Genomic DNA, 27,831 nt, shown 5'->3' with positions numbered 1-27,831 from the left:
GTAGCATGTGCAACGCACACAATGGACATCAATACGATTCCAATGGTGTTTTCCATCTCTTCTAAAGTATCTCTGATCATGCACCTCTAGTGGTGATTTATCTGAATCTCATGAAGTCGGTCAGCGTTTACAAACTGCTGGATTAGACGAACAGAGGCGCACGAGCGGGATCTGACATCGGTATTAGCTAGTTAAAACGTTACCAAGCTATATGTGAGACATTGTATCTATGACATGCTTGTATAATTAACTCAAGGATGGATAAAGTTCAATGACACGTTTGCTATGTCTCTGTAGCTATGCTAACTCGTTAAGGTTAGCTAGCTTAACTCCGCTAGCTAGCAACTTGGCTAACGATAGCTAGCTACCTGTAACATTACTGGGTTAGCTAACATTCGTTTTTGCTTGCAGATAATAGCTAGCTAGCTATGTTTCTTAGTTACTAACGAGTTAGCTAAGGTGGCTAACAAAATCAACACATGTCATTAGTTCGATTTTTACTCAAAGATTTGCTAAAAGTAATGTATGGCTCACACTGTCAGTCACAAAAGCGCAGCCTCTGGTGAAAGCTATGGCTAACTAAGTTATGTCCGAGTTTATGAATAACTAACGTTAGGTAGAGGAGAGTCAGTCAGAAGTAGCTAACAGTGAATCTTTGTCAGCATCTGGCCACTTGCATAGTAGCTCAACCCTTTTGTCTCTACTTAGCTAGTCCAAGTAACTAAAATGTGACCGTCATCTAGGGAGACTGCAGGTTGGTTGCTTATTAGCTAGCTACATCTTATTAACACTTGTGTTCTACAGTGCATCATGTCACGTCCTAGTAATGCCTCACCCAAGCCTGCCATGGGCAAATCAAAACACTCTGGTGGTGGGGGGCCCAGGGGGAAAGGGCTGAAAGACATACGCATTGACGAAGAAGTTAAGATTGCTGTGAACATCTCCCTTGAGAGGTTTCAGTACAGTGAGCAAAAAGGTAACATAAAATGTTCATTCTACTCATGTGATGAAGTGGTGCTTCATGGAGACATTTGGATTATGTGATGTAGAATACTACATTAGTTCTTTTGATTTTACAGAAATGGAGTTTCCTTCCTCCCTGTCCAGTACTGAGAGAGCCTTCATCCATCGCTTTGCACAGTCCCTTGGATATGTCTCTAAAAGCAGAGGGTAAGTGATACAACTTGACATCAGGTGTCAGAGCCCGTAGTCTTAGGTCAACCTTGGATACTCCTGTTTTAAAAGCGGTACTTGAATAGAAAAGTTTGTGTATCCTTCCTCAATATTGTACTGGAAATGTAACTCCCTAAAAGCATCCATCAGGTTTACTAAAGTGTGCTGTGCTTCAAGTCTAACCTCCTTATTTCATTCATTTTCAGAAAAGGATCAAGCCGGACCCTCACTATCAGAAAGAAGGATGGCTCGGAGACGGCCCAGTCCATCATGACTTTCAACCTTTCCCACAATTCCAAGCACGCGGTGCGGAGCCTGCTGCAGAGGTTCCCCATCACCAACAAGGAGCGCACAGACCTACTGCCTCGCACTGAGAGGGGCCTGTCTGTGGCCATTGAGGCTGGTGAGTGGCAGTTATATTTCAGGGTTAATAATGCATTGATGTCAATGGGAGACCTTGTCAACCTTTGTTTTTAATAACAATGTACTGATGAATGAATAAATTATCTGTTAAAATGTGTTGACAATTCAAAGTTTTAACATTCCTCTGCCCCTCTTCTTTTTTTCTCCACCAGAGAGCAGCCGTGACAAGAACAGGACCAGCGGGCGGCTCAACAACGGCATTCCCCAAGTGCCCCAGAAGAGGGGCCCATCTGAACTGGACTTCTTCCGCCGCTCGCTTCCTGTGTACGAGCGCCAGGAGGAGATCGTCCAGGTCATCAAAGACAACCGTGTTGTCCTAGTGGTGGGGGAGACCGGCTCGGGAAAAACTACACAGGTGAGGGGGAGAAACATTTTACATCACTGTCCACATAAAGTACCATAAAGAATTCCCGCCACTTGACTTTTTCAACATTTTATTGTGTCTGAATTGAAAATTGATTTAGATTTTGTGTCACTGACCTCCAAACAATACCCCATAATGTTAAAGTGGAATTATGTTTAGAATTTCTTTTTACATATTAATAACAAATGAAAAGCTGAAATGTCTTTACTCAATAAGTATTCAACCTCTTTGTTATGGTAAGCAAAAATTGTTCAGGAGTAATAATGTGCTTAATAAGTCACCATCAGTTGCATGGACTCATTCTGTGTGCAATAATAGTGTTTAACATGATTTTTGAATGACTACCTCATCTCTGTACCCCACACATACAGTTATCTGTAAGGTCCCTCAGTGGAGCAGTGAATTTCAAACCGATTCAACCTCAAAGACCAAGGAGGTTTTTCAGTGCCTCGCGAAGAAGGGCACCTATTGGTAGATGGGTAAAAAAATTATAACTGACATGAAAATGTCCTTTTGATCATGGTGAAGTTATTAATTACACTTTGGATGGTGTATCAATACACCCAGTCACTACAAAGATACAGGCGTCCTTCTTAACTCAATTGCCGGAGAGGAAGGAAACCGCTCAGGGATTTCACCATGAGGCCAATAAGGTCTTTAAAACATTTACTGAGTTTAAATGCTGTGATAGGAAAAAAACAGGAAATTATAGTTACTTCCCAATACTAACCTAATTGAGACAGAAGGAAGCCTGAACAGAATAAAAAATATTCCAAAACATGCATTCTGTTTGCAACAAGGCACTAAAGTAATACAACAAAAAGATTTGACAAAGCAGTTCACTTTTTGTCCTGAATACAAAGTGTTATGTTTGGGGCAAATCCAATACAACACATTGCTGAGTACCACTCTCTATATTTTCAAGCATAGTGATTCCTGTATCATGTTATGGGTTTGCTTGTAATCGTTAAGGACTGGGGAGTTTTTCAGGATAAAAAATCAGCAGAATGGAGTTATGCACAGGCAAAATCTTAGAGGAAACCTGGTTCAGTCTACTTTCCACCAGACACTGCAAGATAAATTCACCTTACAAAAGAACAATAACCTAAAACACAAGGCCTAATCTACACTGGAGTTGCTTACCAAGAAGTTTGTGAATGTTCCTGAGTGGCTGAGTTTTGACTTAAATCTATGGCAAGACATAAAAATGGTTGTCTAGCAATGATCAACAACTAATTTGACAGAGCTTGAAGAATTTTCAAAAGAATAATGGGCACACCCCTGAGTCAATACATGTTAGAATCACCTTTCACAGCGATTACAGCTGTGAGTCTTAATGGGTAAGTCTGGTTTGTACAGTATTTGCACATTTTATTATTTAAAACTTCATTAGGGTAGGGGGAACTATTTTCACCTCCGGATGAAAAGCATGCCCAAAGTAAACTGCCTGCTACTCAGGCCCAGAAGCTAGGATATGCACATAATTGGTGAAAACCTGAGAGAAATTCATCCAGGAAGTGGGATTTGTTTTATTTTTGTAGTTTTCTATTGAATGCCATTACAGTATCCATTGACCTAGGACTCAAATTGCACTTCCTATGGCTTCCACTAGATGTCAACAGTCTTTAGAAATTGTTTCAGGCTTGTATTCTGAAAAATGAGGGAGTAAGACCACTTTGAATGAGTGGACCATTCAGTGTCCCTGAGGTTTTTCATGCGGGCGACCGAGAGCACGCCTTTCTTGTTTTCCTTTTATATTGACAAAGCTTTTGTCCGGTTGAAATGTTATTGATTATTATGACTAAAAACAACATGAGGATTGATTATAAACATCGTTTGACATGTTTCTACGAACTTTACTGATACTTTTCGGATTTTTTGTCTGTCTGTTGTGACTGCCTTTGAGCCTGTGGATTACTGAACAAAACGCGTGAACAAAACAGAGGTTTTTGGATATAAAGAGGGACTTTATCGAACAAAACAAACATTTATTGAGTAAATGGGAGTCTTGTGAATGCAACCATACGAAGATCATCAAAGGTAAGTGATTAATTTTAGCAGTATTTCTGACTTATGTAACTCCTCTACTTGGCAGGTAACTGTTTGTAATGATTTGTCTGCTGGGCGCTGTTCTCAGATAATCGCATGGTATGCTTTCGCCGTAAAGCCTTTTTGAAATCTGACACCGTGGTTGGATTAACAAGAAGTTAATCTTTAAACCGATGTATAACACTTGTATGTTTTATGAATTTCTATAATGAGTGTTTTTGAATTTGGCGCTCTGCAATTTCACTGGATGTTGGCCAGGTGGGACGGTAGCGTCCCACACCCCCTAGAGGGGTTAAAACATTTTTCATACTCTGTCAAGTTGGTTGCTGATCATTGCTAGACAGACATTTTCAAGTCTTGTCAGAAATTTTCAAGCATTCAATGTCGTCTTGGTAAGCAACTCCAGTGTATATTTTATATTTATATATATTTATTTGTATTCTGTACAGGCTTCCTTCTTTTCACTCCGTCATTTAGGTTAGCATTGTGGAGTACCTACAATGTTGTTGATCTGTTCTCAGTTTTCTCCTATCACTGCCATTAAACTCTGTAACGGTTTTAATGTCACCATTGGCCTCCATAGTGAAGTCCCTGAGCGGTTTTCTTCCACTCCGGCAACTGAGTTAGGAAGGACGCCTGCATCTATGTGGTGATTGGGTGTATTGATACACCATACAAAGTGTAATATAAAATAAACAAATATTATTCTCCCCAATTTCGTGATATCTCATTAGTAGTTATGGTCTTGTCCCATCTCTGCAACTCCCATACGGACTCGGGAGAGGCGAAGGTCGAGAACCGTGCGTCCCCCGAAACACAACCCATCCAAGCCACACTGCTTCTTGAAACAATGCCCACTTAACCCGGAAGCCAACCGCACCAATGTGTTGGAGGAAACGTTGTACACCTGGCGACCGCGTCAGCGTGCTCTGCGCCCGGACCTGCCACAGGAATCACTAGTGTGCGACGGGACAAGGACATCCCTGCTGGCCAAACCCTCCCCTAACGACGCTGGATCAATTGTGTGGCTCCTCATGGGTCTCCCGGTCGCGGCCAGCTGCGACGGAGCCTGGACTCAAACCCACAATCTCTAGTGGCACAGCTAACACTGCGATGCAGTGTCTTAGACCACTGCGCCACTCGGGAGGCAATTAATATTTTCACCATGCTCAAAGGGATATTCAATGTCTGCTTTGTATTTATTTTTAACCATCTACCAATAGGTGCCCTTCTTTGCGAGACATTGGAAAATCTCTCTGGTCTTTGTGGTTGAATGGGTTTGAAATTCACTGTTCGACTGAGGGACCTTATCGTTATCTGTATGTATGGGGTGCAAAGTTGAGGTAGTCTTTCAAAAATAATGTTTAACACTATTGCACATAAGTTGCATGGACTCATTCTGAGTTGGTAAGCACATTTTTACTGCTCAACTTACCTTGCCATAACAATGGGATTGGATACTTCTTGACTCGAGACATTTCAGCCTTTCGTTTGTAATTAATTTGTAACATTTTCTAAAAACGTAATTCCGCTGACATTATGGGGTATGGTGTGTAGGCCAGTGACACAAAATCGAAATGTAATCAAATTTGAATTCAGCCTGTAACACAACAGCATTTGGGAAAAGTGAAGTGGGAATACTTTCTGAAGGCACTGTATGGCCTACAAAGGCATTGCATTGGTATGATAAGGTATTACATTTGTAAATAGAGTTCCTGGTCATCTAGAAACTAAATGGGAAGTGTTTTGCCATTCCAGATCCCACAGTTCCTCTTGGACGACTGCAGCCGAAATGGGATCCCCTGTCGGATTTTCTGCACACAGCCCCGGCGTCTGGCAGCCATCGCTGTGGCAGAGCGGGTTGCTGCGGAGAGAGGGGAGAGCATCGGTCAGACCATTGGCTACCAGATCCGCCTGGAGAGCAGGTAGGAGCAAAGAGATGGAGTGAGGGAGGCACTGACTCGGTCTACTTTGGCTGAGTTACTGTGAGGAAATTAATGACTCTGGTTGACCCTTTAGAGTTTCTCCTAAGACGCTGCTGACCTTCTGCACCAGCGGAGTCCTGCTGAGAACACTGATGGCCGGAGACACCACAATGTCCACTGTTACTCACGTCATTGTGGTGAGTACAAGTTATTGTTGCCCTTTTGTTATCGTTCACTGCCTTGACTGTATGCAGACCTGTCAACCTGCATGCATTTTACCTACCATGCACGCAATTTGATGTCAAAGTACACTGGTATGAAAAACTACCCAAAAATAAGCTTCTAGTTGGCCCATTGTGGATTTTGACTCAACCGGAACTGAGCCTATCAGATGACTTGGGCAAGGAGAAAAAATCTCTAGCTCTCCGCTCTGGCACGCCGCCATAGTTGTAGTACTAAACTCAGCAAAAAAAGAAACGTCCTCTCACTGTCAACTGCGTTTATTTTCATCAAACTTAACATGTGTAAATATTTGTATGAACATAACAAGATTCATCAACTGAAACATAAACTGAACAAGTTCCACAGACATGTGACTAACAGAAATTGAATAATGTGTCCCTGAACAAAGGGGGGTCAAAATCAAAAGTAACAGTCATTATCTGGTGTGGCCACCAGCTGCATTAAGTACTGAAGTGCATCTCCTCCTCATGGACTGCACCAGATTTGCCAGTTCTTACTGTGAGATGTTACTCCCCTCTTCCACCAAGGCACCTGCAAGTTCCCGGGCATTTCTGTGGGGAATGGCCCTAGCCCTCACCCTCCGATCCAACAGGTCCCAGACGTGCTTAATGGGATTGAGATCTGGGCTCTTCGTTGGCCATGGTAGAACACTGACATTCCTGTCTTGCAGGAAATCACGCACAGAACAAGCAGTATGGCTGGTGGCATTGTCATGCTGGAGGGTCATGTCAGGATGAGCCTGCAGGAAAGGTACCTTCATGAGGGAGGAGGATGTCTTCCCTGTAACGCACAGTGTTGAGATTGCCTGCAATGACAACAAGCTCAGTCCGATGATGCTGTGACACACCGCCCCAGACCATGCCGGACCCTCCACCTCCAAATCGATCCCGCTCCAGAGTACAGGCCTCGGTGTAACGCTCATTCCTTCGACGATAAACGCGAATCCGGCCATCACCCCTGGTGAGAAAAACCATGAACTCGTCAGTGAAGAGCACTTTTTGCAGTCCTGTCTGGTCCAGCGACGGTGGGTTTGTGCCCATAGGCGACGTTGTTGCCGGTGATGTCTGGTGAGGACCTGCCTTACAACAGGCCTACAAGCCCTCAGTCCAGCTTCTCTCAGCCTATTGCGGACAGTCTGAGCACTGATGGAGGGATTGTGCGTTCCTGGTGTAACTCGGGCAGTTGTTGTTGCCATCCTGTACCTGTCTCGCAGGTGTGATGTTCGGATGTACCGATCCTGTAGCGGGTGTTGTTATACGTGGTCTGCCAATGCGAGGACAATCAACTGTCCGTCCTGTCTCCTTGTAGCCCTGTCTTAGGCATCTCAGAGTACGGACATTGCAATTTATTGCCCTGGCCACATCTGCAGTCCTCATGCCTCCTTGCAGCATGCCTAAGACATGTTCACGCAGATGAGCAGGGACCCTGGGCATCTTTCTTTTAGTGTTTTTCAGACTCAGTAGAAAGGCCTCTTTAGTGTCCTAAGTTTTCATAACTGTGACCTTAATTGCCTACCGTCTGTAAGCTGTTAGTGTCTTAACGACCGTTCCACAGGTGCATGTTCATTAATTGTTTAGGTTTCATTGACCATGCATGGGAAACAGTGTTTCAACCCTTTACAATGAAGATCTGTGAAGTTATTTGGATTTTTACGAATTATCTTTGAAAGACTTAAAAAGGACGTTTCTTTTTTTGCTGAGTTTATTTTCCTCCCTGGAGCTGGATGGTAGCTCTCCTCTTTGTCTGTTGATGCATCTGTTGTGTGAGTTAAAAGGGTAGGAAAAAATGGAGAACGAACTGTTTGCCAAATACAATTTTGGAAAATGTATTTGGCAAACAGTTCGTTCTGTTTTTTCCTACCTTTTTCAGTGTTAGTAAAGCACATTTTGTTGAAGGTAGTTAGCTACAGCGTTTAGTAAATTAAGCAAGGACACTTTCTTGCCCGCACATCCTTTGATCTCCGCAACCGTAGTAGGCACACGCACATTGACGAGCAAGGTAACATTTGTCGTGTTGCGGTAGTTCAGTGCACTTCGCTATGTGGATGGAAACTGACATGGCAGACAGAGCTATTCCGCTAATACCATCCTTCACAGAAAGTTAAATTACACTGTTAAAGATTAGTATGCCTATGTTAATAAATCTGTTCTTGATCTCCTCTTCATATAGCTGTCAACAGTAGGCTGCTAATGATGTGATAGTCAGTTTGCCAATGACAACAAGGCATGCCGAATGAATGGTAGCTGAGTAGTCAGACCCGACTAGATGGATGAGGTCAGGAATGGAGATCTGAAACAAGCTCATATAGGCCTAGTCCAGTTGTTTCATATTCCAAATAGCCTAGAGTAAGCTAGACTACTACATTGCATCCAGTAATTGAATTACCGTAAATTCCGGACTATAAGCTGCAACTTTTTCCCACGCTTTGAACCTCGCAGATTAAACAATGACGCGGCTAATATATCGATTTTGTTTTTTTCCCGCTTTCTATTTTTTTTTCCCCAAAAAAACATTCTGTGACGTGCTCAGTTTTTTGGCGGCATGAAGCTTTCATTAGACCAATGAAATTGCCGAACGGGTTAAAGTCAAACAGTGACGAGAGCGACAATGAAAACGATCCAATATCGGATGAAGCAATTCTGAGGCTATTCAACTCCGACACCGAAGGAGATGACTTCAGTGGTTTCAGTGCACAGGAGGAGGAAGATGGTGACCAATGACTTTCTTGGTAGGCTACTGTTTACTGCAAATTTTGTTACAAGCCGTGTTTCGTTAAAGCCTATTTATTTTTGTTACAAGCCGTGTTTCATTAAAGCCTGTGTAAAGTTCATTTGTTTCAATGTACCGGTAGGCACCTGCGGCTTATAGACATGTGCGGCTTATTTATGTTCAAAATAATATTATTTTTTTAATTCAGTGGGTGCGGCTTATATTCAGGTGCGCTCAATAGTCCGGAAATTACGGTAAGCATTTTCTCCCCAAGAAAAATTAAGCCAGTTTACATTTTCTATCCACATAAAGACACCTATTAAATAGAATTTAGAGCTTGTAGAAAAGGCATTTCACTGTATTTGTGCAAGTGACATTAAAACTTGAAACTATAATCATTACAGACCACCTCAATTTCCTTTAGGATCAGACACAAGACTTCTGTGTTGGCTACAATTGCAGTTACAGGTTTTTCAAAAATACAAAATGCTTCAACTTCCTGAGGGACGAATTGACTGACCACCCCCGGACCTCCCCCCTACCAACCATAGTCCTACATCAGCACCACCTTATCAGAACATCCTAAGGATAGCCCTGATTGTAAATTTAAACATATATATTTAAAGTTAGCTACTGAAGAGCAGCCAGTTACATTTACGTTTTAGTCATTTAGCAGATGCTCTTATCCAGAGTGACTTACAGTTAGTGCATTCATCTTAAAATAGATAGGTGGGACAACCACCTGTCGTAGTAAGTACATTTTCCCTCAAAGTAGCTATCAGTAAATTCGGAGCTAGTAAGGGGAGGTAAGAAAGTCAAGTGTGATTGTTAGTTCACGAAAGACAATCTTTGGTCTGGGTCTTCTGGGATTATTTAACATACTCTTTGAAGAGGTAGGGTTTCAGATGTTTTTAGAGGATGGGCAGGGACTCTGCTCTCCTAGCTTCATGGGGAAGCTGGTTCCACCATTGGAGTGCCAGGGTAGAGAAGAGCTTGGACTGGGCTGAATGGGAGCTGCATTCCCAAAGGGGTAGGAGCGCCAAGAAACCAGAGGTGGCAGAACAGAGTACTCAAGTTGGGCTGTAGGGTTTGAGCATAACCTGAAGGTAGGGAGGGGCAGCACCTCTTGCTGCACTGTAGGCAAGTACCATGGTGTTGTAGTACCAAGTACCCATAACAGTCTATAGCTTACCATTCCTACTAAGGCAGTCTTCTGCCAACATCATTATTAGGCAAAAAATAATAATTGCCTACGATTTGAGCAGTGTGGTACTCATAAAAAATCTTCAAAGTTGTCAGGTCTGCCACAGAGAACATTGAGCCAGATGTTTCAACGGATGTATAAATCTGAAGCATCTGGTTGGCATTTCCTCTCACCACCAAATATGGTGATGAGGAAGTCCAGTGGGAGAAGATGGAGCGAGATTAATTTTGGCCGACATTAAGTACATTTTGTCATCAATGAAACATTTTGATCTCCAATATAGTTTTCTCTTCCCAAAACTAAAATCTGTTATGAACAGAATGGACTAAGTTTTGTAGACTTTACCCTTTGCCAAAGTTTCAAAAAATGATATTGTTTAGGAGTCCAAGGGCGAATTTAGCTATTGCACATACGCACTTCACAGAGTAGGTGTTCCCTAACAGAAATATGAAGAAGCATGCTAGAACACGCTAATAAGATCTCGCTAGTTTGTGCTTGGATCTGCCCACCTCCTTGCTTGTTCTACCCACTATGATTAATTTGCTCCCATTGGAAACGACAGGCGGTGGTCGATCTTGGGTTAGTTATAAAAATCTCTGGGTCTGGTGCGTGAAATCATGTCAATGACTGAATCCTGTTGCCTGTACTTCCAACCTCTTATCCAATCAGGATGAGGTTCACGAGCGGGACGGTCTGAGTGACTTCCTGCTGACCAAGATGAGGGACATGCTCCAGACGATGCCTAATCTGAAGCTCATCCTGTCCAGTGCTGCCCTGGATGTGGAGCTGTTCCTCCGCTACTTTGGCTCCTGTCCTGTCATCCACAGTAAGTCATCTCAATGTGTTTGGATAGACCACCTACAGAGACGAGAGTGCAGAAATCACTACAGAATCACTTAATCTATTCATTTGAAATTGGGACGGGGATTCACCAGTGAAACCATTACCTGCAAAAGCCAGGTAATTGCAGGGGAAGACCTCTGTATGGAAGGGGCTAGTGCCTGTCTTGACTGGTCCTGCCAGCACTGATTTGTTTAGGGAAATTAGTAAAAATGAGAAATTATGAATGTATACATTTCTCTGCTTTTATCTAGTCAAAGGAAGACCATTTGAGGTGAAGCAACTTTTCCTGGAAGACATCTTGAGGACAACAGGCTATTCAAACAAAGACATGAGGAAATACAAAAAGGAGATCCAGAGGGGTAACTACCAACCATTGGTCATTTATTGTTTCTTTGATTTCCACTTTGATGTCCAGTGTCTCCCAGAATGAACGAGTGTATGCGTGTGTCGTCCCTGGCAGAGGAAAAGCAACAGACGTCTTTGACAGAGTGGTGTAAGGTGCGTGAGGGCGGCTTCCGCCAGGAGCCCCAGAGGGAGAAGACCACCTCGGCCTCCTGTGTCCTTCAGGAGAACGACCTGCTGGACGACGGAGGGGACAGTGTTTTCAGCCAGCTGGTGAGAACAAGTGGATATGGGCCATGCTCATTTCTCAATATCCATGTTTTCTAGGGATGTGTGTCTTTCCGTTTCAAGACAATTCAATGCGTATCTAGATATGTGGGCTCTTGTACGATACAGGAACGATACATTTAAGTTTCAAACTATTTGGTTTGATTAGAGGAACGAATCCATGCGTTACAATTCAATGCACTATCACTTGTTGCGTAAACACGTTAATTTTCCATTCTAAATTTAAAATCTGCTGCTGAATGGAGCTCATGCGCTGCACCTCTCTGAGCTTGGGCCTCTCTGAGCTTGGGCCTTTCTGAGCTTTCTGATTAAAAGTGTTAGAGCTACTAATGTATCAATATTTATCTTAAAAGATTAGCTATGAGATAGCCAATGAATATAAATATATAGTGTGAAGGAAAAGTTAAGCTTAATGACAATTGTGTTAGACAGCTGTACTGCTTTAAAGCTATTATCCAAGTTGAAGCTTTGAGGTCCAGAGTTGAGTTTTGAGGTCTCAGGAGTGAGCTCGTTTTGGCTAGATGTGATACATCTTATGTCAAATTTGACTTTTCTTTGCGGGTTAGGAGAACATACGCAGCAGGTTAGGATAATTATGTTAAGGTTAGCTAAAATGCAAAAGAAATGTGTACTTTTATGATTTCATTTGACTAAAGTTGTATCCCTTCTAGCCATGACAGAGTGAGTGAGTTTCTCTTGTCCTTCTTGTCCTTGTTATGAAATTATCAACTTTACCTTGTATATCTAAAAATGACTATGTATTGAAGAGTTCAAATAAAACTACCTACCAACTATTGCTGATGGTTAACCTGAACAATCAAAATAAATTTGAATGTAAGCCCTGATCATGTATAGCCAGATAAAATGTAAATAACCTAGAAAATGACATTAGTTGTCACTCAACTAATAAAGCATAATATTGCGCAAGCCATTTTACCAAGGTGACTCGCAGATGTGCCAGATAAGGAATAACATGCTGACCACGCTGCTCGTGTCGCGTGCGCAAGCTTTGCAAAATAAATGTACACATGTTATTCAATCATTGCACCCACACTGCTCGCTCACGTCAACGAGCGTCTGCGCCGCCAGGTGCTGCAAGTCCCGCCTCTCCTATCTCATTTGTTTTTAGGAGCATATCCCCTCAAGGGTGATTTGAAAGATGAACTGAGGTCCACAGTTCAGTTGGTAGTGGTAATGCTCTTTAAAGTTGGTTGCCAACTGCCATATAAAGTTCAAAGAAGAATAAGAAGCCTCAAGGAGGACGGATTACTAGAAACAAACTTTTACCCTTTATCTGTAGATGAATTGTCAGAGTAGAGGACCTTGTCCATTTCAGGTAAAATAACAACCCGATGTTTATATTCCAGGACAAACTAGCTAGCAACAGCAAGCTAGCTAGCTAAATTGGCATACATGTTTAATGCTTTTCGACCTGTCCCCAAATTAATATAGTTGGTTCAGAGTTCGTTTTGATATTTCAACCTGCGTGTCCTGATCGCGTCTGGTGTGGGTGGACTAAATCAACATGCGCGCAATGGCACAGGCACGCAAGCGGTCTGGTCAGCAAAGCCTACCTCTCCTTGGTCAACGCGCAAAGCTGCACACAACTGATATTGCCTCGGGTTGTTAAGCATTCAAAATTATTCAATTACTTGTAGATCAATGACTGTCAACACAATTACATGCTTGCTTTGACACTAAAGGAGAGAACCCAGTTGTCACAAAAGATGAGAGGTATTTTTGGAAGGTAGAAAGAAAGTAATTTGGAGAAAATAAATTTAGTGAACCAGCGATTCATAAGGTTTAAATCGATTTCCTGACCGATGCAGGCTACATTTTGGATCTGTTAGGGGTCCCGCAGACCGATGCACTCATATCTTCGGCATCGGTCCCCGGTTCAAATGTTTATTGGTGAATCATTACATCCTTAATGATTTTGATGTTATTTTCTCCCAGTTGCTTCAGTTATTTTCAGTATATACTCTGGATGCATCAAAGTGATACCACTACTTATTTTCTGATTATTCACTCTTTAGTTCACCAACGTCACAGAGGGTATATTTTCTGGTTCTTACTAAAAGTGGCACTGGGTTTGCTATTAGTTTGATACAGGATGTCTTGTTCCAGAATGAGAAAGATGTGGCATCATTGGACCCGTGGCTGCTGAAGGAGATGGATGCCTGCATCTCAGACATCTTCCTCAACCAGGACGCTGATGCCTTCGTCCAGCTCTTCAATCTCATCCTGAGTGAGAACGTCAGCGGTAAGTTGGGTTTTATGTGCATCTTTAATTATGTGCCACAGTTTATTCTTGTATCTACACTACATGACCAAAAGTATGTGGACACCGGCTTTTCGAACATCTCATTCCAAAATCGTTGGGATTTTGCTGCTATAACAGCCTCCACTCTTCTGGGAAGGCTTTCCACTAGATGTTGGAACATTGCTGTGGGACTTGCTTCCATTCAGAAACGAGCATTAGTGAGGTCGGGCACAGTCGGCGTTCCAATTCATCCCAAGGAGTTCGATGGGGATGACGTCAGGGCTCTGTGTAGGCCAGTCAAGTTCTTCCACACCGATCTCGACAAACCATTTCTGTATGGACCTCGCTTTGTGCACGAAGGCATTGTCATGCTAAAACGGGAAAGGTTGTTTCCCAAACTATTGCCACAAAGTTGAATCGTCAAGAATGTCATTGTATGCTGGTAGCATTAAGATTTCCCTTCATTAGAACTAAGAAACCTAGCCCGAACCAGGAAAAACAGCCCCAGACCATTATTCTTCCTCCGCCAAACTTTACAGTTGGCACTATGCATTGGCGCAGGTAGAGTTCTCCTGGCATCCGCCAAACCCAGATTGGTGAAGCGTGATTCATCACTCTAGAGAACACGTTTCCACTGCTCCAGAGTCCAATGGCGGGCGAGCTTTACATCAACCAACGCTTGGCATTGGGCTTGAGTGTGGCTGCTCGGCCATGGAAACCCATTTCATGAAGCTCCCGACGAACAGTTCTTGTGCTGACATTGCTTCCAGAGGCAGTTTAGAACTCAGTAGTGAGTGTTGCAAACGAGGACAGATGATTTTTAAGTGCTTCAGCACTCGGTGTTCCCGTTCTGTGAGTTTGTGTGGCCTACCACTTCACGGCTAAGCCGTTGTTGCTCCTAGACGTTTCCACTTCGCAATAACATTCCTTACAGTTGACTGGGGAGATTTGACGAATTGACTTGTTGGAAAAGTGGCATCCTATGACAATGCCACATTGAAAGTCACTGAGCTCCTCAGTAATGCCATTCTACTGACAATGTTTGTCTATGGAGATTGCATGGCTTTGTGCTTGATTTTATACACCTGTTAGCAACTGATTTGAAGGGTTGTCCACATGCTTTTGTTTATATAGTGTCTTATTTGTGTAAAAAATGACACCAATGTTATCAAAAATGTATATTTTTGAGAGTAATATTTTCAATAGTTATCAGCCCGATATGTCCTTCTGCTCCTCAGTGGACTACATGCACAGTGAAACGAGCGCCACTCCACTCATGGTGGCAGCAGGTCGAGGCTTCCTCAGTCAGATTGAGCAGCTTTTGAGTATGGGAGCCAGTGTCAGAATCAAGGCCTCCAATGGCTGGTACGGGTTTTTTAAATAACTGTATAAATGCATCCTATTTTTACTCAATAAACCATTACTAAGTCTGAAATCTTGATCAGTATTTGGTTTGTTTCAGGACTGCGCTGGACTGGGCCAAGCACTTCCAGCAGGCAGAAGTGGTGGATCTACTAGAATCCTACCTGTAAGAGCACCATTTATCACTATCATTATTATGAATGACCACATGGAAACCCTGGCATTGTTTGTGGAGGTTGATAACAGAAAGCCTCATTCCCTTGGTAGCTCATCCCTGGAGGCGGGGAAGCTGGACGAGTGGTCCCTGGTGCAGGCTGCCACCACAGAGATGAGCCCGGAGGACCAGGAGCTGCTCAAGGAATACCACCACAGCTTTGACGATGAGAGGGTGGACCTGGACCTCATCATGCACCTGCTGCACAACATTTGCACCAGCTCAGAAGACGGTGAGAGATTCTCTTGTCTAGTGACTACTGGATGTCTTGTATTTTTTTACTTTTCAAAATGTTTGATGCAAAGTGTCATTGCCAATTTTACATTTACATTTTAATCATTTAGCAGAGCGACTTACAGTAGTGAATGCATACATTTCATACATTTTTATTTTCCTTGCTTGTATAGAATGACAAGTTTAATTTAAATATTTTCCATGTCAGGTGCGGTTTTGATCTTCCTCCCCGGATACGATGAGATCGTGGGTCTGAGGGACCGTATCCTGTACGACGATAAAAGATTCACAGACCACTCTCAAAGGTACCGTCAGTTAAATGACTGGCAAGAGCAATGTGTCACTCTCAACAGTTCATAATTGGGCCATCGGTATTTCAACATAGTTCTTGTCAATTATTCTGTACGTCAATCTATTTGGTTTTATTCTTATTTTCCATGCTGTTACTCCATGTTCCTGTTTATGCAACCCAAATGTTGATTTACACCCAACACATTAGCAAGTCAGATTAGTAAACCTCACTAGATTGACAGAAATGGCCAAACCACATCTAGAACCTCAGATCTGTGTGTTGTTTTTCCATAGGTACCAGGTCTTTACACTCCACTCCAACATGCAGACCTCGGATCAGAAGAAAGTGCTGAGGAACACTCCTGCTGGAGTCCGGAAAATAGTGTGTATTTTTACGTCTACTGTGCTGGCTAACACACCAAAGATCAATTTGACCACTTGGGTCCAAAGTGTTCCTTAAAGTGACAGTCAGCAGTAGAAACAATAACAAAGCGTACTCCTCGCCCCTGTTTCTGTAAAAAGCTTAGGAACGGGGATGGTGAAATGTAATCACACTCAAATTCATAGTTATGATATCAAAATTATGGTTTTAATCATGTTTTGAAGCTATGTAGTGTTTGTTTACAAACACAGTAAAACAAGCTTATATTTTGGGTTCTGATGGGGTCCGAGACTTGAACTAAGCTCATGAGGCATTTATAAGTTATATTCTCAAAGAATCAATGGTAAATATCAATAATTTATATGTAAAACAATTTTTACTTGCAACTGCTGATTTCCCCTGTAAACCAAAATACCATTCAACCCCAGCTTCTTGTTCAGAAATCAAGTCTTTTCCTCTCTTCCTCAGATTCTCTCCACTAACATCGCGGAGACAAGTATCACTGTCAATGATGTCGTATTTGTCATTGACGCAGGAAAAGTAAAAGAGGTTTGAAAACAAGTCTACTGCACACATTTTACATTGACATTTGTCATTTAGCAGACTCATATCCAGAGTGACGTAGTTAGTGCTTTCATATTAAGATAGCTAGATGGGCCAACCACATATCACACTCCTAGTAAGTACATTTTTGCGAGGCGGGGTGGCATTATTTAAGATGCTCTTTTGAAGAGGTATGGTTTCAGATGTTTTCCGAAGATGGGCAGAGACTCTGCTGTCCTAGTTTCAGGAGGAAGCTGGTTCCACCATTGGAGTGCCAGGAAAGATAAGAGCTTGGGGAGAGACCATGTGAGGACGGAACCGATTGACTTGGTGTATGAAGAGGAGAGGGCCTAGAACCGAGCCCTGGGGGACACCAGTAGTGAGAGTATGTGGTGCGGGGGGTGGAGGAATAACGAGGGAGGAGAAATTGGAAAATAATTTCCTGGGGTTAGAGGCAGAAGCTTGACATTTTGAGTGATAGAAAGTGGCTTTAGCAGTGGATACAGAGGAACAGAAGGTAGAGAGGAGGGAGTGAAAGGATGATAGGTCCTCCGGAAGTGCCAGTAGAGCAGTTCTGTAAGGTCGCATTAAGTCACTCAGCCACGGCGCGGGCCAAGTCGGCCGGGAGGAAAGGGGACAAGAGGGAGAAGTATTTAGCAGAAGGGAGAGATGATAGGATTGATGAGGAGAGAGTAGTGGGAGAGCGAAGATTGCGACAGCGCATGACTATCTGGGTATGGGTTGAATGTCTAGGTTTGGAGGGGAGACAGCCTATAGGGAGGAGGTCAGAGACCTGACCGTGTGGTGCAAGGACAACAAGCTCTCCCTCAACGTGATCAAGACAAAAGAGATGATTGTGGACTACAGGAGAAGTAGGAACGAGCACGTCCCCGTGCTCATCGACGGGGCTGTAGTGGAACAGGTTGAGAGCTTCAAGTTCCTTGGCGTCCACATCACCATCAGACTAACATGGTCCAAGCACACCAAGACAGTCGTGAAGCGGGCACGAGAAAACCTATTCCCCCTCAGCAGACTGAAAAGATTGGGCATGGGTCCTCAGATCCTCAAAAGGTTTTACAGCTGCACCACCGAGAGCATCCTGACGGGTTGCATCACTGCCTTGTATGGCAACTGCTCGACCTCCGACCGCAAGGCACTACAGAGGGTAGTGCGAACGGCTCAGTACATCACCGGGGCCAAGCTTCCTGCCATCCAGGACCTCTTTACAAGGCGGTGTCAGAGGAAAGCCCTAAAAATTGTCAAAGACTACAGCCAACCTAGTCATAGACTGTTCTCTCTGCTACCGTATGGCAAGCGGTACCGGAGCGCCAAGTCTAGGTCCAAGAGGCTTCTAAACAGCTTCTGCCCCCAAGCCATAAGACTCCTGAACGGCTAATCAAATGGCTACCCAGACTATTTGCATTGCCCCCCCCCCTTCTATGCTGCTGCTACTCTTTGTTATTATCTATGCATAGTCACTTTAATAACTCTACCTACATGTACATATTACCTCAATTACCTCGACACCGGTGCCCCCACACATTGACTCTGTACCGGTACCCCCTGTATATAGCCCTGCTATTATTCTTTACTGCTGCTCTTTAATTATTTGATATTCTTATCTCTTACTTTTTTATAGGTATTTTCTTAACTGCATTGTTGGTTAAGGGCTTGTAAGTAAGCATTTCACTGTAAGGTCTACAACTGTTGTATTCGGCGCATGTGACAAATAACATTTGAGACCGAGAAGGAAACAAAGTAGTGATCAGAGACTTGGAGGGGGGTTGCAGTGAGCTTAGTAGGTGGACAGCTTAGGCTTGGCGGTATCCAGATTGGCATACCTTCATACCGACACTGAACACAAGGGGCACTGTTTTCAAATGTCTATGTAATCCCAAGGTTACCAATTTTAACAAGTACATGTAAAATCCAATTGAGAATGATAACTAAATGCTAACGAGCGCATTGCGGGCATTTTATACAGTGTCTGACCGAAACTATACAAGTAACAAAAAAAATGCGACTTATGTGTGCACAAAACAAATATTAGACTGCAAGGCTCTTGATCCAGGAAGGGATTCTCTGCTTGATTTCGGAAGAAGCCAACTGCTTAGCTAGATAGTTAACTAGCTACTAAATTAGCAAACCAAATGCCCAACTGCAGTGCATTTAGCACATTTTAGACAGTTTAACTTAATAGTTATAAGAAATCTAGCTGACAAACATTTCGTTGAATTCCATACTGTAATTAGATTACCTGGGGCATGCTGCACAACAATAAGTGACTCGAGGCTCCGGTCTCTCATCGTTGTGTGCTGGTGGTGTATATACAATGCCTTCAGAACGTATTCAGCCCCCGTGACTTTTTCCACATTTTGTTAGGTTACAGCCTTATTCTAAAATATATTATTTATTTTTTCCCCTCATCAATTTACACACAATACCCCATAATGACAAAGCAAAAAAACTGATTTTACATGTATAAAAAATGGAAATATCACATTTACAAAAGTATTCAGACCCTTTACTCAGTTCTTTGTTGAAGCACCTTTGGCAGCGATTACAGCCTCGATTCTTCTTGGGTGTGACTCTACAAGATAGCACACCTGTATTTGGGGAGTTTCTCCTGTTCTTTTCGATCAGGTTTAAGTCCGGGCTCTGGCTGTGTGCTTAGGGTCATTGTCCTGTTGGAAGGTGAACCTTCACACCAGTCTGTCCTGAGCACTCTGGAGCAGGTTTCCATCAAGGGTCTCTGTACTTTGCTCCATTCATCTTTCTCTCGATCCTGACTAGTCTCCCAGTCCATGCCACTGAAAAGCATCCCCACAGCATGATGCTGCCACCACGATGTTTCACCGTAGGGATGGTGCCAGACAGAGTATGGCACGCCTCCCTGAGAGAATAGCAAATCTGATACATGATTTGTTTCACCATCACAGAAGTCCTTTGATGCCCTGAACCATGTGACCATGCTGAAGATGGTGTGGATCTCCAAGGCCAGCTCTCTGCAGAGGAAGGGCAGGTGAGGCACAGTGTACATCTGAGCCCTACCACAGAAACATATCATGATACGGGAGTATCATCTCTTATGAAGCCTCATAATGTCTTAAGCCCTCTTCTGAATGAGTCCTGTGTTGTTTGACAGAGCTGGACGTTGCCGACCAGGGATCTGCTTCCACCTCTTCAGTCGTCTCCGCTTCAACAACATGCTGGAGTACCAGGTCCCCCAGCTACTGAGGATGCCCCTGCAGGTACACACACTTCAAGCAGAATGTATGAAACATACTTTATACAGATAAAGTTATTATAAACCCTTGCATGCAAACATACCCCTCACACACTCATAAGGCAGTGTTGATTGTGTTAACTCCTCCCATTTCTCTCTCTCTCTTTCAGGAACTATGTCTCCACACCAAGCTGTTGGCCCCAATCACCTGTTCCATCGCTGAATTCCTGTCTAAAGCACCCGAACCACCTCCCATCCTCATTGTCAAAAACGCAGTGCAGATGCTCAAGGTGAAAGCTATTTTAGGTTTTGAACCAATCATGACCTGAATAATATTTTATCTTCTGTCCTTTATCATTGACTATTTTTGTTATTGAGGTGGAGGGCATTAGTTCTTGGCACTGTGACTCTACATAATGACCATAGATAGAACACAACATTAACCATTGAATTGATCCCCCATCCATAGACCATAGACGCCATGGACCCGTGGGAGGACCTGACGGAGCTGGGCTACCACCTGGCTGACCTGCCTGTGGAGCCCCACCTTGGCAAGATGGTGCTGTGTGCCGTGGTGCTCAAGTGCCTAGACCCCATCTTGACCATCGCCTGCACGCTGGCCCATCGCGACCCTTTTGTGCTGCCCTCCCAGGCCTCCCAGAAGAGGGCATCCATGCTGTGCCGGAAGCGCTTTACTGCAGGGACCTTCAGCGACCATATGGCCCTGCTCCGAGCCTTCCAGGTAATGGGGGGAAAAACTCTGTCAAATTGCTGTTGAGATGTTTAGAGCTAAATGTTTTTCATTTGTTATTAACCTGCACAAATCGTATTGAAGAAAACACTGTCCAAGCGACATGTTCCAAACTACATCTCTCTTGCTGTGTTGTAGGCTTGGCAGAAGGCCCGCACCGATGGCTGGGAAAGGTCCTTCTGTGAGAAGAACTTCCTGTCCCAGGCTACCATGGAGATCATCATAGGGATGAGGACCCAGCTGCTAGGACAGCTCCGAGCCATAGGTCAGCCTTATCTATCTTGTTGTATGCTCTCCTTCTCAGTAATACAGTGGTTCTGAGGGCTCAGGTGGAGCATGGTGGACCAAGGTTGTTTCTATACTGAATGTATTCATTTAACTGTAAGTGGTGTTGGATAAAGACTAATGTTCTACTGAAGCCCACACAACCTCCAACTAACCCTCTGTGAAATGAATAGCCTTGAGTCATCCACATGTCTTGGTGCCCACCATGTCCTGTGCCCCCACCCCCCACACACACACACAGCACCACTGCGACTCATATCCTGTGGAATTGTTCTTTGTCCCTCCCACCTCCCCCTACACTCTCTCACACACAGCACCACTACGGCTCCCTCGAAGGACAGCTCCTTCACAGAACATTTTTTCAGAAAGAAAAATATTTTCCATTGTGTATTCCGCCACCAGGCTTTGTGCGGGCACGGGGCGGCGGGGACATCCGTGACGTGAATCTGAACTCTGAGAACTGGTCAGTGGTGAAGGCAGCCCTGGTGGCCGGAATGTACCCCAACCTGATCCATGTGGACCGTGAGAGCTGTTCTCTCTCTGGGGCCAAGGAGAAGAGGGTCCGCTTCCACCCCACCTCCATCCTCAGCCAGCCACAGCCCCACAAGAAGGTAGCTAGCACACATCCTCTCTTCACCTACTTGACTGACTTCTTATTTAACTCCTAGTGGAGCAAAGGGTCTTCTTCAGTGAACCCTGTTTAGTGCAGTTTTCTTAAATACAGTAGGTGCTTCCTGTCATCTTTTTTTTTTTTTACTGTATGCTTACATTTAGTCCAAACCATATATACTCAAACCAACCCTGACTCAAAGCAACAAACTAAAAACATGTTTGTACTTGTTCCTTCATCTCGTAGATCCCCCCAGCCAATGGTCAGGTGGCAGCCGTCCAGTCCCTGCCCACCGATTGGTTGATCTATGACGAGATGACGCGAGCCCATAGGATAGCCAGCATCCGCTGCTGCTCTGTGGTCTCCCCCATAACCGTAGCCATCTTCGGGGGCTGTGCCAAACTGCCCAGCACAGCCCTACAAGAACCTGCTGTTCAGAAAGGTCGGGTTATCTAACTGAAGGAAACATCCTTTGCTACATGTTGTGTATAATATTTTAATTTAACTAAATTTAAGAATTGAGTTACTCAAGTTTTGCCTGTATTTGTACTACACTTAAAGGGATAGTTCACCCAAATTACAATGATATATTGCTTTCCTTACACTGTAAGCGGTCTATGGACAAGGTATGACAGTAATCCATGCTGTGGTTTAGTTTCCCTGGCACAGTTTTCACATGCTAACATTTTAGCATTTGTGGCACAAATCCCAAAAACCTCTTAAGGATCAGATTTTATTTTTTTAAATGCCAAAAATGACATACCCAAATCTAACTGCCTGTAGCTCAGAATCTGAAGCAAGGATATGCATATTCTTGATACCATTTGAAAGGAAACACTTTGAAGTTTGTGGAAATGTGAAATTAATGTAGGATAATATAACACATTAGATCTGGTAAAAGATAATACAAAGAGAGAAAAAAACATGCATTTGGTACAATCTTTGAAAACCAAGAGAAATGCAGGCCATAATGTATTATTCCAGCACAGGCGCAATTTAGATTTGGGCCACTAGATGGCAGCAGTTTGTGTGCAAAGTTTTACACTAATCCAATGAACCATTGCATTTCTGTTCAAAATGTTGTACCAAGACTGCCCAAATGTGCCTATTTGGTTTATTAATACATTTTCAAGTTCATAACTGTGCACTCTCCTCATTCAATAGCATGGCATTCTTTCACTGTAATAGCTACTAAAAATTGGACAGTGTCGTTAGATTAACAAGAATTTAAGCTTTCTGCCCATATCAGATATGTCTATGTCCTGGGGAAAAAATGTGTTTCTTACAACCTCATGCTATTCACAATGGCCTACTTAACTCAACCGACCTGCAGGGGGGACACCGATCCCGTGGAGGTTTTAAGTAATGGGAACGATTTTTAGCATTTTTCACGCATCATGTTCAAAACCTCTATAGTGACTTTGTTGAGCTTCACAATCAATTTTAGATACTTTCGGATGATTTGGACATGATGTGCGAGAAATGCTAATAGCGGTCCCATGACATGAATGGGATTTGTGCCACAAATGTAAAAACATTAGCATGTGGGAACAGTGCCAGAGAAACTAAACCAAAGCATGGATTGCTGTCATACCCTGTCCATAGACTGCTTGCAAGGTAAGGAAACCAATGTGTCATGACTGCTCCAAAGAGACTTGTAGATAGGGCTGGGTGGTATATCGTGAATACCAGTGGATTTTTACAATATTGTCTAATGATAGGTTGATCCAGTGCTAAATAAATGAAAGTTCTCTAAATATGACTACTTTTCTGTCAGTTTTGTCCTAGTTTGGTTGTGTATAAAATAATCATTGGAGAATGCCTTTAAAACCACTAAGAATCCATTTGTTGCCATCCTAGGGTCAAGCACTACTCTTTAATATATTTACAACTTTTATTCAGAAGCATAAAATACTGTCAAACATGAGAGAAATGTTGTGATATATTTTGACTGTATCGCCCAGCCCTACTTGTAGATAACACTCTCTGCCTGTATGGTCACTAGATGATGTGTATTCTGTAAACAACGAAACCTAACCTCCCATGTTTCTGCTGTAGATGACGTGGTGAATGAGAGCAGTGACAGTGAGATGGAGGATCGCTCCACAGCCAACCTGGCTCAGATGAAGATCGACGAGTGGCTCAACTTCAAACTGGACAAAGAGGTGAGGATCAAGGTTGGTTATTTTGCAGTGCTGATATACTCAACGTGCCCTTCAAGCAATACAACTGGGCATTTCATTTAAACAGCAGTTTGCATTTAGTGCTCATTAAATTCTTAGCTGTGTAACCCACTCTCCTCCCTCACTACTTTCCTCCCTCCAATCCTTCTGTCTGTCAGATGGTGGGTCTGGTGTTCCAGCTGAGGCAGAAGTGGCACGGTTTGTTCCTGAGGAGGATCCGCTCCCCCTCCAAGCCCTGGTCCCAGCTGGATGAGGCCACCATACGGGCCCTGGTGTCGGTCAGTTCTACACTCTGGCTTAAATTATGAAAGAAATGCTGGAAATACCACAGTAAATGGGCCTGTAAGCCTGTTAGCTGTCCCGCCTGTTAGCTGTCCCGCCTGTTAGCTGTCCCGCCTGTTAGCTGTCCCGCCTGTTAGCTGTTCCGCCTGTTAGCTGTTCCGCCTGTTAGCTGTCCCGCCTGTTAGCTGTCCCGCCTGTTAGCTGTCCCGCCTGTTAGCTGTCCCCCCTGTCAGCTGTCCCCCCTGTCAGCTGTCCCCCCTGTCAGCTGTCCCCCCTGTCAGCTGCCCCCCCTGTCAGCTGTCCCCGCATGTTAGCTGTCCCCCATGTCAGCTGTCCCCCATGTCAGCTGTCCCCCATGTCAGCTGTCCCCGCATGTTAGCTGTCCCTGTCACTGACCCATCCATCCTCATCCTGTCTCCAGGTGCTGGGGGCTGAGGATCAGACTGCAGGGCTGCAGCAGCCCACAGGGATTGGCCAGAGGCCCCGGCCCATGTCCTCTGAGGAGCCCCCCCAGACCTCCTCCTGGAGGAATGCCAACAGCAGGAGAACCTCCGGCCCCACAGCCAGCCCTGACATCCCGGAGCTCCCTGACGAACCCCTCATCCCCACCCCCTCACACACAGACAGGTGAGGAGAGGGGTTTAGATGTCAGTATGGGAAATGGACCAACTATGATCAAATGTTTTATCTCAGTATTTACAGTACAATGCCTTATAGCAGGGGTCGGCAACAGGCAGCCCGCAGACCAAACTGGCCTGCAAGATATATATTGGGGGGGGCAAAAAAAGAAATCACAAGGAATTCAGCAAAAAAGTTGTTTAATTTTGGAAATCTGTTCCCAAGTATTCCCACAAATAAATAAAAAAAGACACGATCGTGTCTCAATGTAATCAAGGTATGAAATAGTTGTAGTCAATTTGCAGTGTACAAATTATTATAATTATGTTCTGGCTTCCCGACCATCTGCTCCAACAAGAATCTGCCCGTGGCTGAGTCTAGTTGCCTACATAGGTTAGCCTTATAGGTTAGCTCAGGCTATATCAACCTGTTAATTACATTTTTGTAAACCTGATCTATGTCCAGTTCCAGGCCCGTCCTCTAACCCCCCAGACCGTCCACCCCTCCCCTCCCCTCTTCCTCCAGGTCCTCCAGACTCTCCCCTGCCTCCAGACTGTCCCCTGCCTCAGCCCTCCTGCACCCCAAAGGCCCCAATGGCAGCAGGGACAAGGGCTCCAGGCGCCCCACAGACGACCACTCCTCCACCCCCAAGTCTCCTGAATCGGCTTCACTAGGCTTCCCCAGCCCCAGCCCCTGTCCCAGCCCCTCCCCCACCTCATCAGGAAAGGTACACAAATAATCAATATTTTTATTACTACAGGTTTGTCTCCAGCAACGGTTAAAGTCCTTTATCCCAGTGTGTAAATCTAAATATATCATAGTTTCTCAACTCAATGTCTCCCTCAGTGCTCCAAGTCTCCGTCCCCAAGGCCAGGTTTTGCACCGGTGCGTTACTTCATCATGAAGAGCAGCAACCTGAGGAACCTTGACATCTCCCAGCAGAAAGGCATCTGGTCCACCACGCCCAGCAACGAGCTCAAACTCAACAGAGCCTTCCTGGAGAGCAGCCTGGTCTTCCTGGTCTTCTCTGTGCAGGGCTCTGGACACTTCCAGGTGTGTGTGTGTATAAGTGAGAGGAAATGGAGAATGGCAGGCTGTGACATGACATTTTCGTACCTCAGGGCTATGCACGGATGACGTCGGTCATTGGACAGGAGCGCTGTCAGGACTGGGGCTCCACAGGGCTGGGGGGGGTCTTCAGTGTGGAGTGGACCAGGAAGGAGAGCCTGCCCTTCCAGTGTACCCACCAGCTGCTCAACCCCTGGAACGACAACAAGAAGGTGCAGATCAGCAGAGACGGACAGGTGGGTTACCTGACTAACATCAATACAGTCACAACATTTCCAAAGACTAGGACTAATATAGAACCAATATAATCAAATGAACAAACAGATATGTTACACAGCTAATATGGTCAGAATGACCTCACAGACTACTGTTAAGATGTGGGTTCAAGATGATCCCACTATCAGAGAACAATATTGTCAACAAACAAGATTCAATAGTTGAAGACTCATTAAACCATCTTGCCAAAACACACCCACTAAAATGCCCTGCAAGACATCAAGTGAGAAGAGTAGTTTATTTGTCGGGGAGGATGCACAACCAATATATTGCTAAATAGCTCATTTCCATCTATGGTCTGTATATTTCTATGACTGAAATGTAACTAATTTTGTTTTCATCTCACCCTCCTTCCTCACTTCTCCTCCCTCTGCTTCCTGGTGTAGGAGTTGGAGCCCCAGGCTGGAGGCCAGCTGCTGCAGCTGTGGGAGAGACTCTCAGGGAAACCACAGCAACCACAACAGCAACACGAGGTACAACAGGCCTCATCTTTATCATCAGATAACCACAGGTTACACACAACGTGACTCCAGAAATAGAATTTGCAGTGTTTAAGAAAATATGACAAAATAACTGCTCACTCTTGGATAGTCCCATTTCTCATTTTACAATGCACCAAACTATGGTTTAATTTTACTGAGCCTTGACCTGTTGTTTTGCTATGTACATTTGATAATTAAAAAAAAAATACCATTACTAGTTGGCAATGTGGTCATTACATGTATTTCCTCCCTCTTTAGCCATGAGAGATTGCACTGACCTTCAGGACCTCACCACTTGACTTGGCTATGTGTCATTATAACAGATCGAAGACAGCATTATAACAGATCGAGGGCTAGTTTTATTCCTAAATGTGTTTTGAACCACCTCCACACACACTTCTTTGTCAGTGGTCCACAATCAGTTACCCAATGTGTTTGTATTTGGCAAAAAAAATTGATTGAATTGTAACTGGGATTCATGTTCTGAAGTTGTTAACCTTTTCAGATGCTATAATGTTTTGTTCAAGAATATCTAAGTGCAGAAAGCTGTGTTAACATGAAGTGACCTCACGAGAAAAGTGATTTGTTTTTCATTTTAATTTTCCTGGTGTTTTTTTGAAGCAAATTATAACTATGATGACAAGACTGACATCTACTCTAATTCCCAGTGACATATAAGGGACTACAGTGAAATGTAATGATGATTGGGACATTCAGTGAGGAATCGTGTTTTTTTTCCCCCCAATGCTTCTCACAGCACATGAGTTGCATGTACCATAGCACTCCATGGCACACAATGTGTTGAATGTTATTTGTTAACATGTTTGAATGTGTGTCACTGCACAAGGTCGCTCAGACTGGAGCAACCGAAACCATAGCAACCATAATGTAACCTTGTACTGTAGCTAAGCTGTGCCTGGTGAGACCTTACTAGAGGTCATGTCTTTCTCTGTCAATGACCAAAATGTTTGTTTTTATTCATTTCAATAGATTTATGGATAAAATAATTGCTTTTATCCAGTTTTTGGATACAAAATGTTCCGAGCGTTTCGATTTTTTTCTCTGTTCATTTTAGCCCTGGTAAAGCAGGGGGTTACATATTACGATTGACTGACAAGTCTGTGTTCGTTTTGAGTTTTTTTTATGGTTGTATTATTGAAGTAAGAAATAGATATAAAGAATTTTTATCAATAGACTC

The 27,831-nt window shown here is 43.8% G+C and overlaps 1 protein-coding gene across 2 annotated transcripts; it reads left to right on the top strand.

The window, feature by feature from the left end:
* Positions 1 to 42: 42 nt before the first annotated feature.
* Positions 43 to 27,828, top strand: ythdc2 (YTH domain containing 2). 2 transcript variants are annotated; one of them, XM_029769445.1, is made up of 32 exons: positions 43 to 180; positions 805 to 976; positions 1,080 to 1,170; positions 1,380 to 1,576; positions 1,749 to 1,951; positions 5,768 to 5,934; positions 6,029 to 6,131; positions 10,760 to 10,916; positions 11,185 to 11,292; positions 11,394 to 11,548; positions 13,691 to 13,826; positions 15,065 to 15,191; positions 15,289 to 15,354; positions 15,456 to 15,634; positions 15,845 to 15,941; positions 16,222 to 16,309; positions 16,778 to 16,858; positions 19,792 to 19,874; positions 19,998 to 20,103; positions 20,249 to 20,368; positions 20,548 to 20,820; positions 20,968 to 21,094; positions 21,517 to 21,725; positions 21,971 to 22,166; positions 23,783 to 23,889; positions 24,066 to 24,185; positions 24,611 to 24,816; positions 25,333 to 25,534; positions 25,654 to 25,860; positions 25,929 to 26,111; positions 26,538 to 26,624; positions 26,892 to 27,828. In XM_029769445.1, exons 2-32 carry the CDS (start codon positions 811 to 813, stop codon positions 26,895 to 26,897), a joined length of 4,353 nt encoding a protein of 1,450 aa, XP_029625305.1. In that variant the 5' UTR covers positions 43 to 180; positions 805 to 810; the 3' UTR covers positions 26,898 to 27,828. The 2 variants fall into 2 exon arrangements, with proteins under 2 accessions (XP_029625305.1, XP_029625304.1); XM_029769444.1 differs by lacking the exon at positions 26,892 to 27,828 and having other exon boundaries at positions 26,538 to 26,847.
* The last annotated feature ends 3 nt before the right edge of the window (positions 27,829 to 27,831 follow it).

Source organism: Salmo trutta, chromosome 12 (genome assembly GCF_901001165.1).
Source record: "Salmo trutta chromosome 12, fSalTru1.1, whole genome shotgun sequence".
Taxonomy (NCBI): domain Eukaryota; kingdom Metazoa; phylum Chordata; class Actinopteri; order Salmoniformes; family Salmonidae; genus Salmo; species Salmo trutta.
The sequence above is the reverse complement of the archived record's forward strand: the minus strand, read 5'-3'. Positions and strand labels throughout refer to the sequence as shown.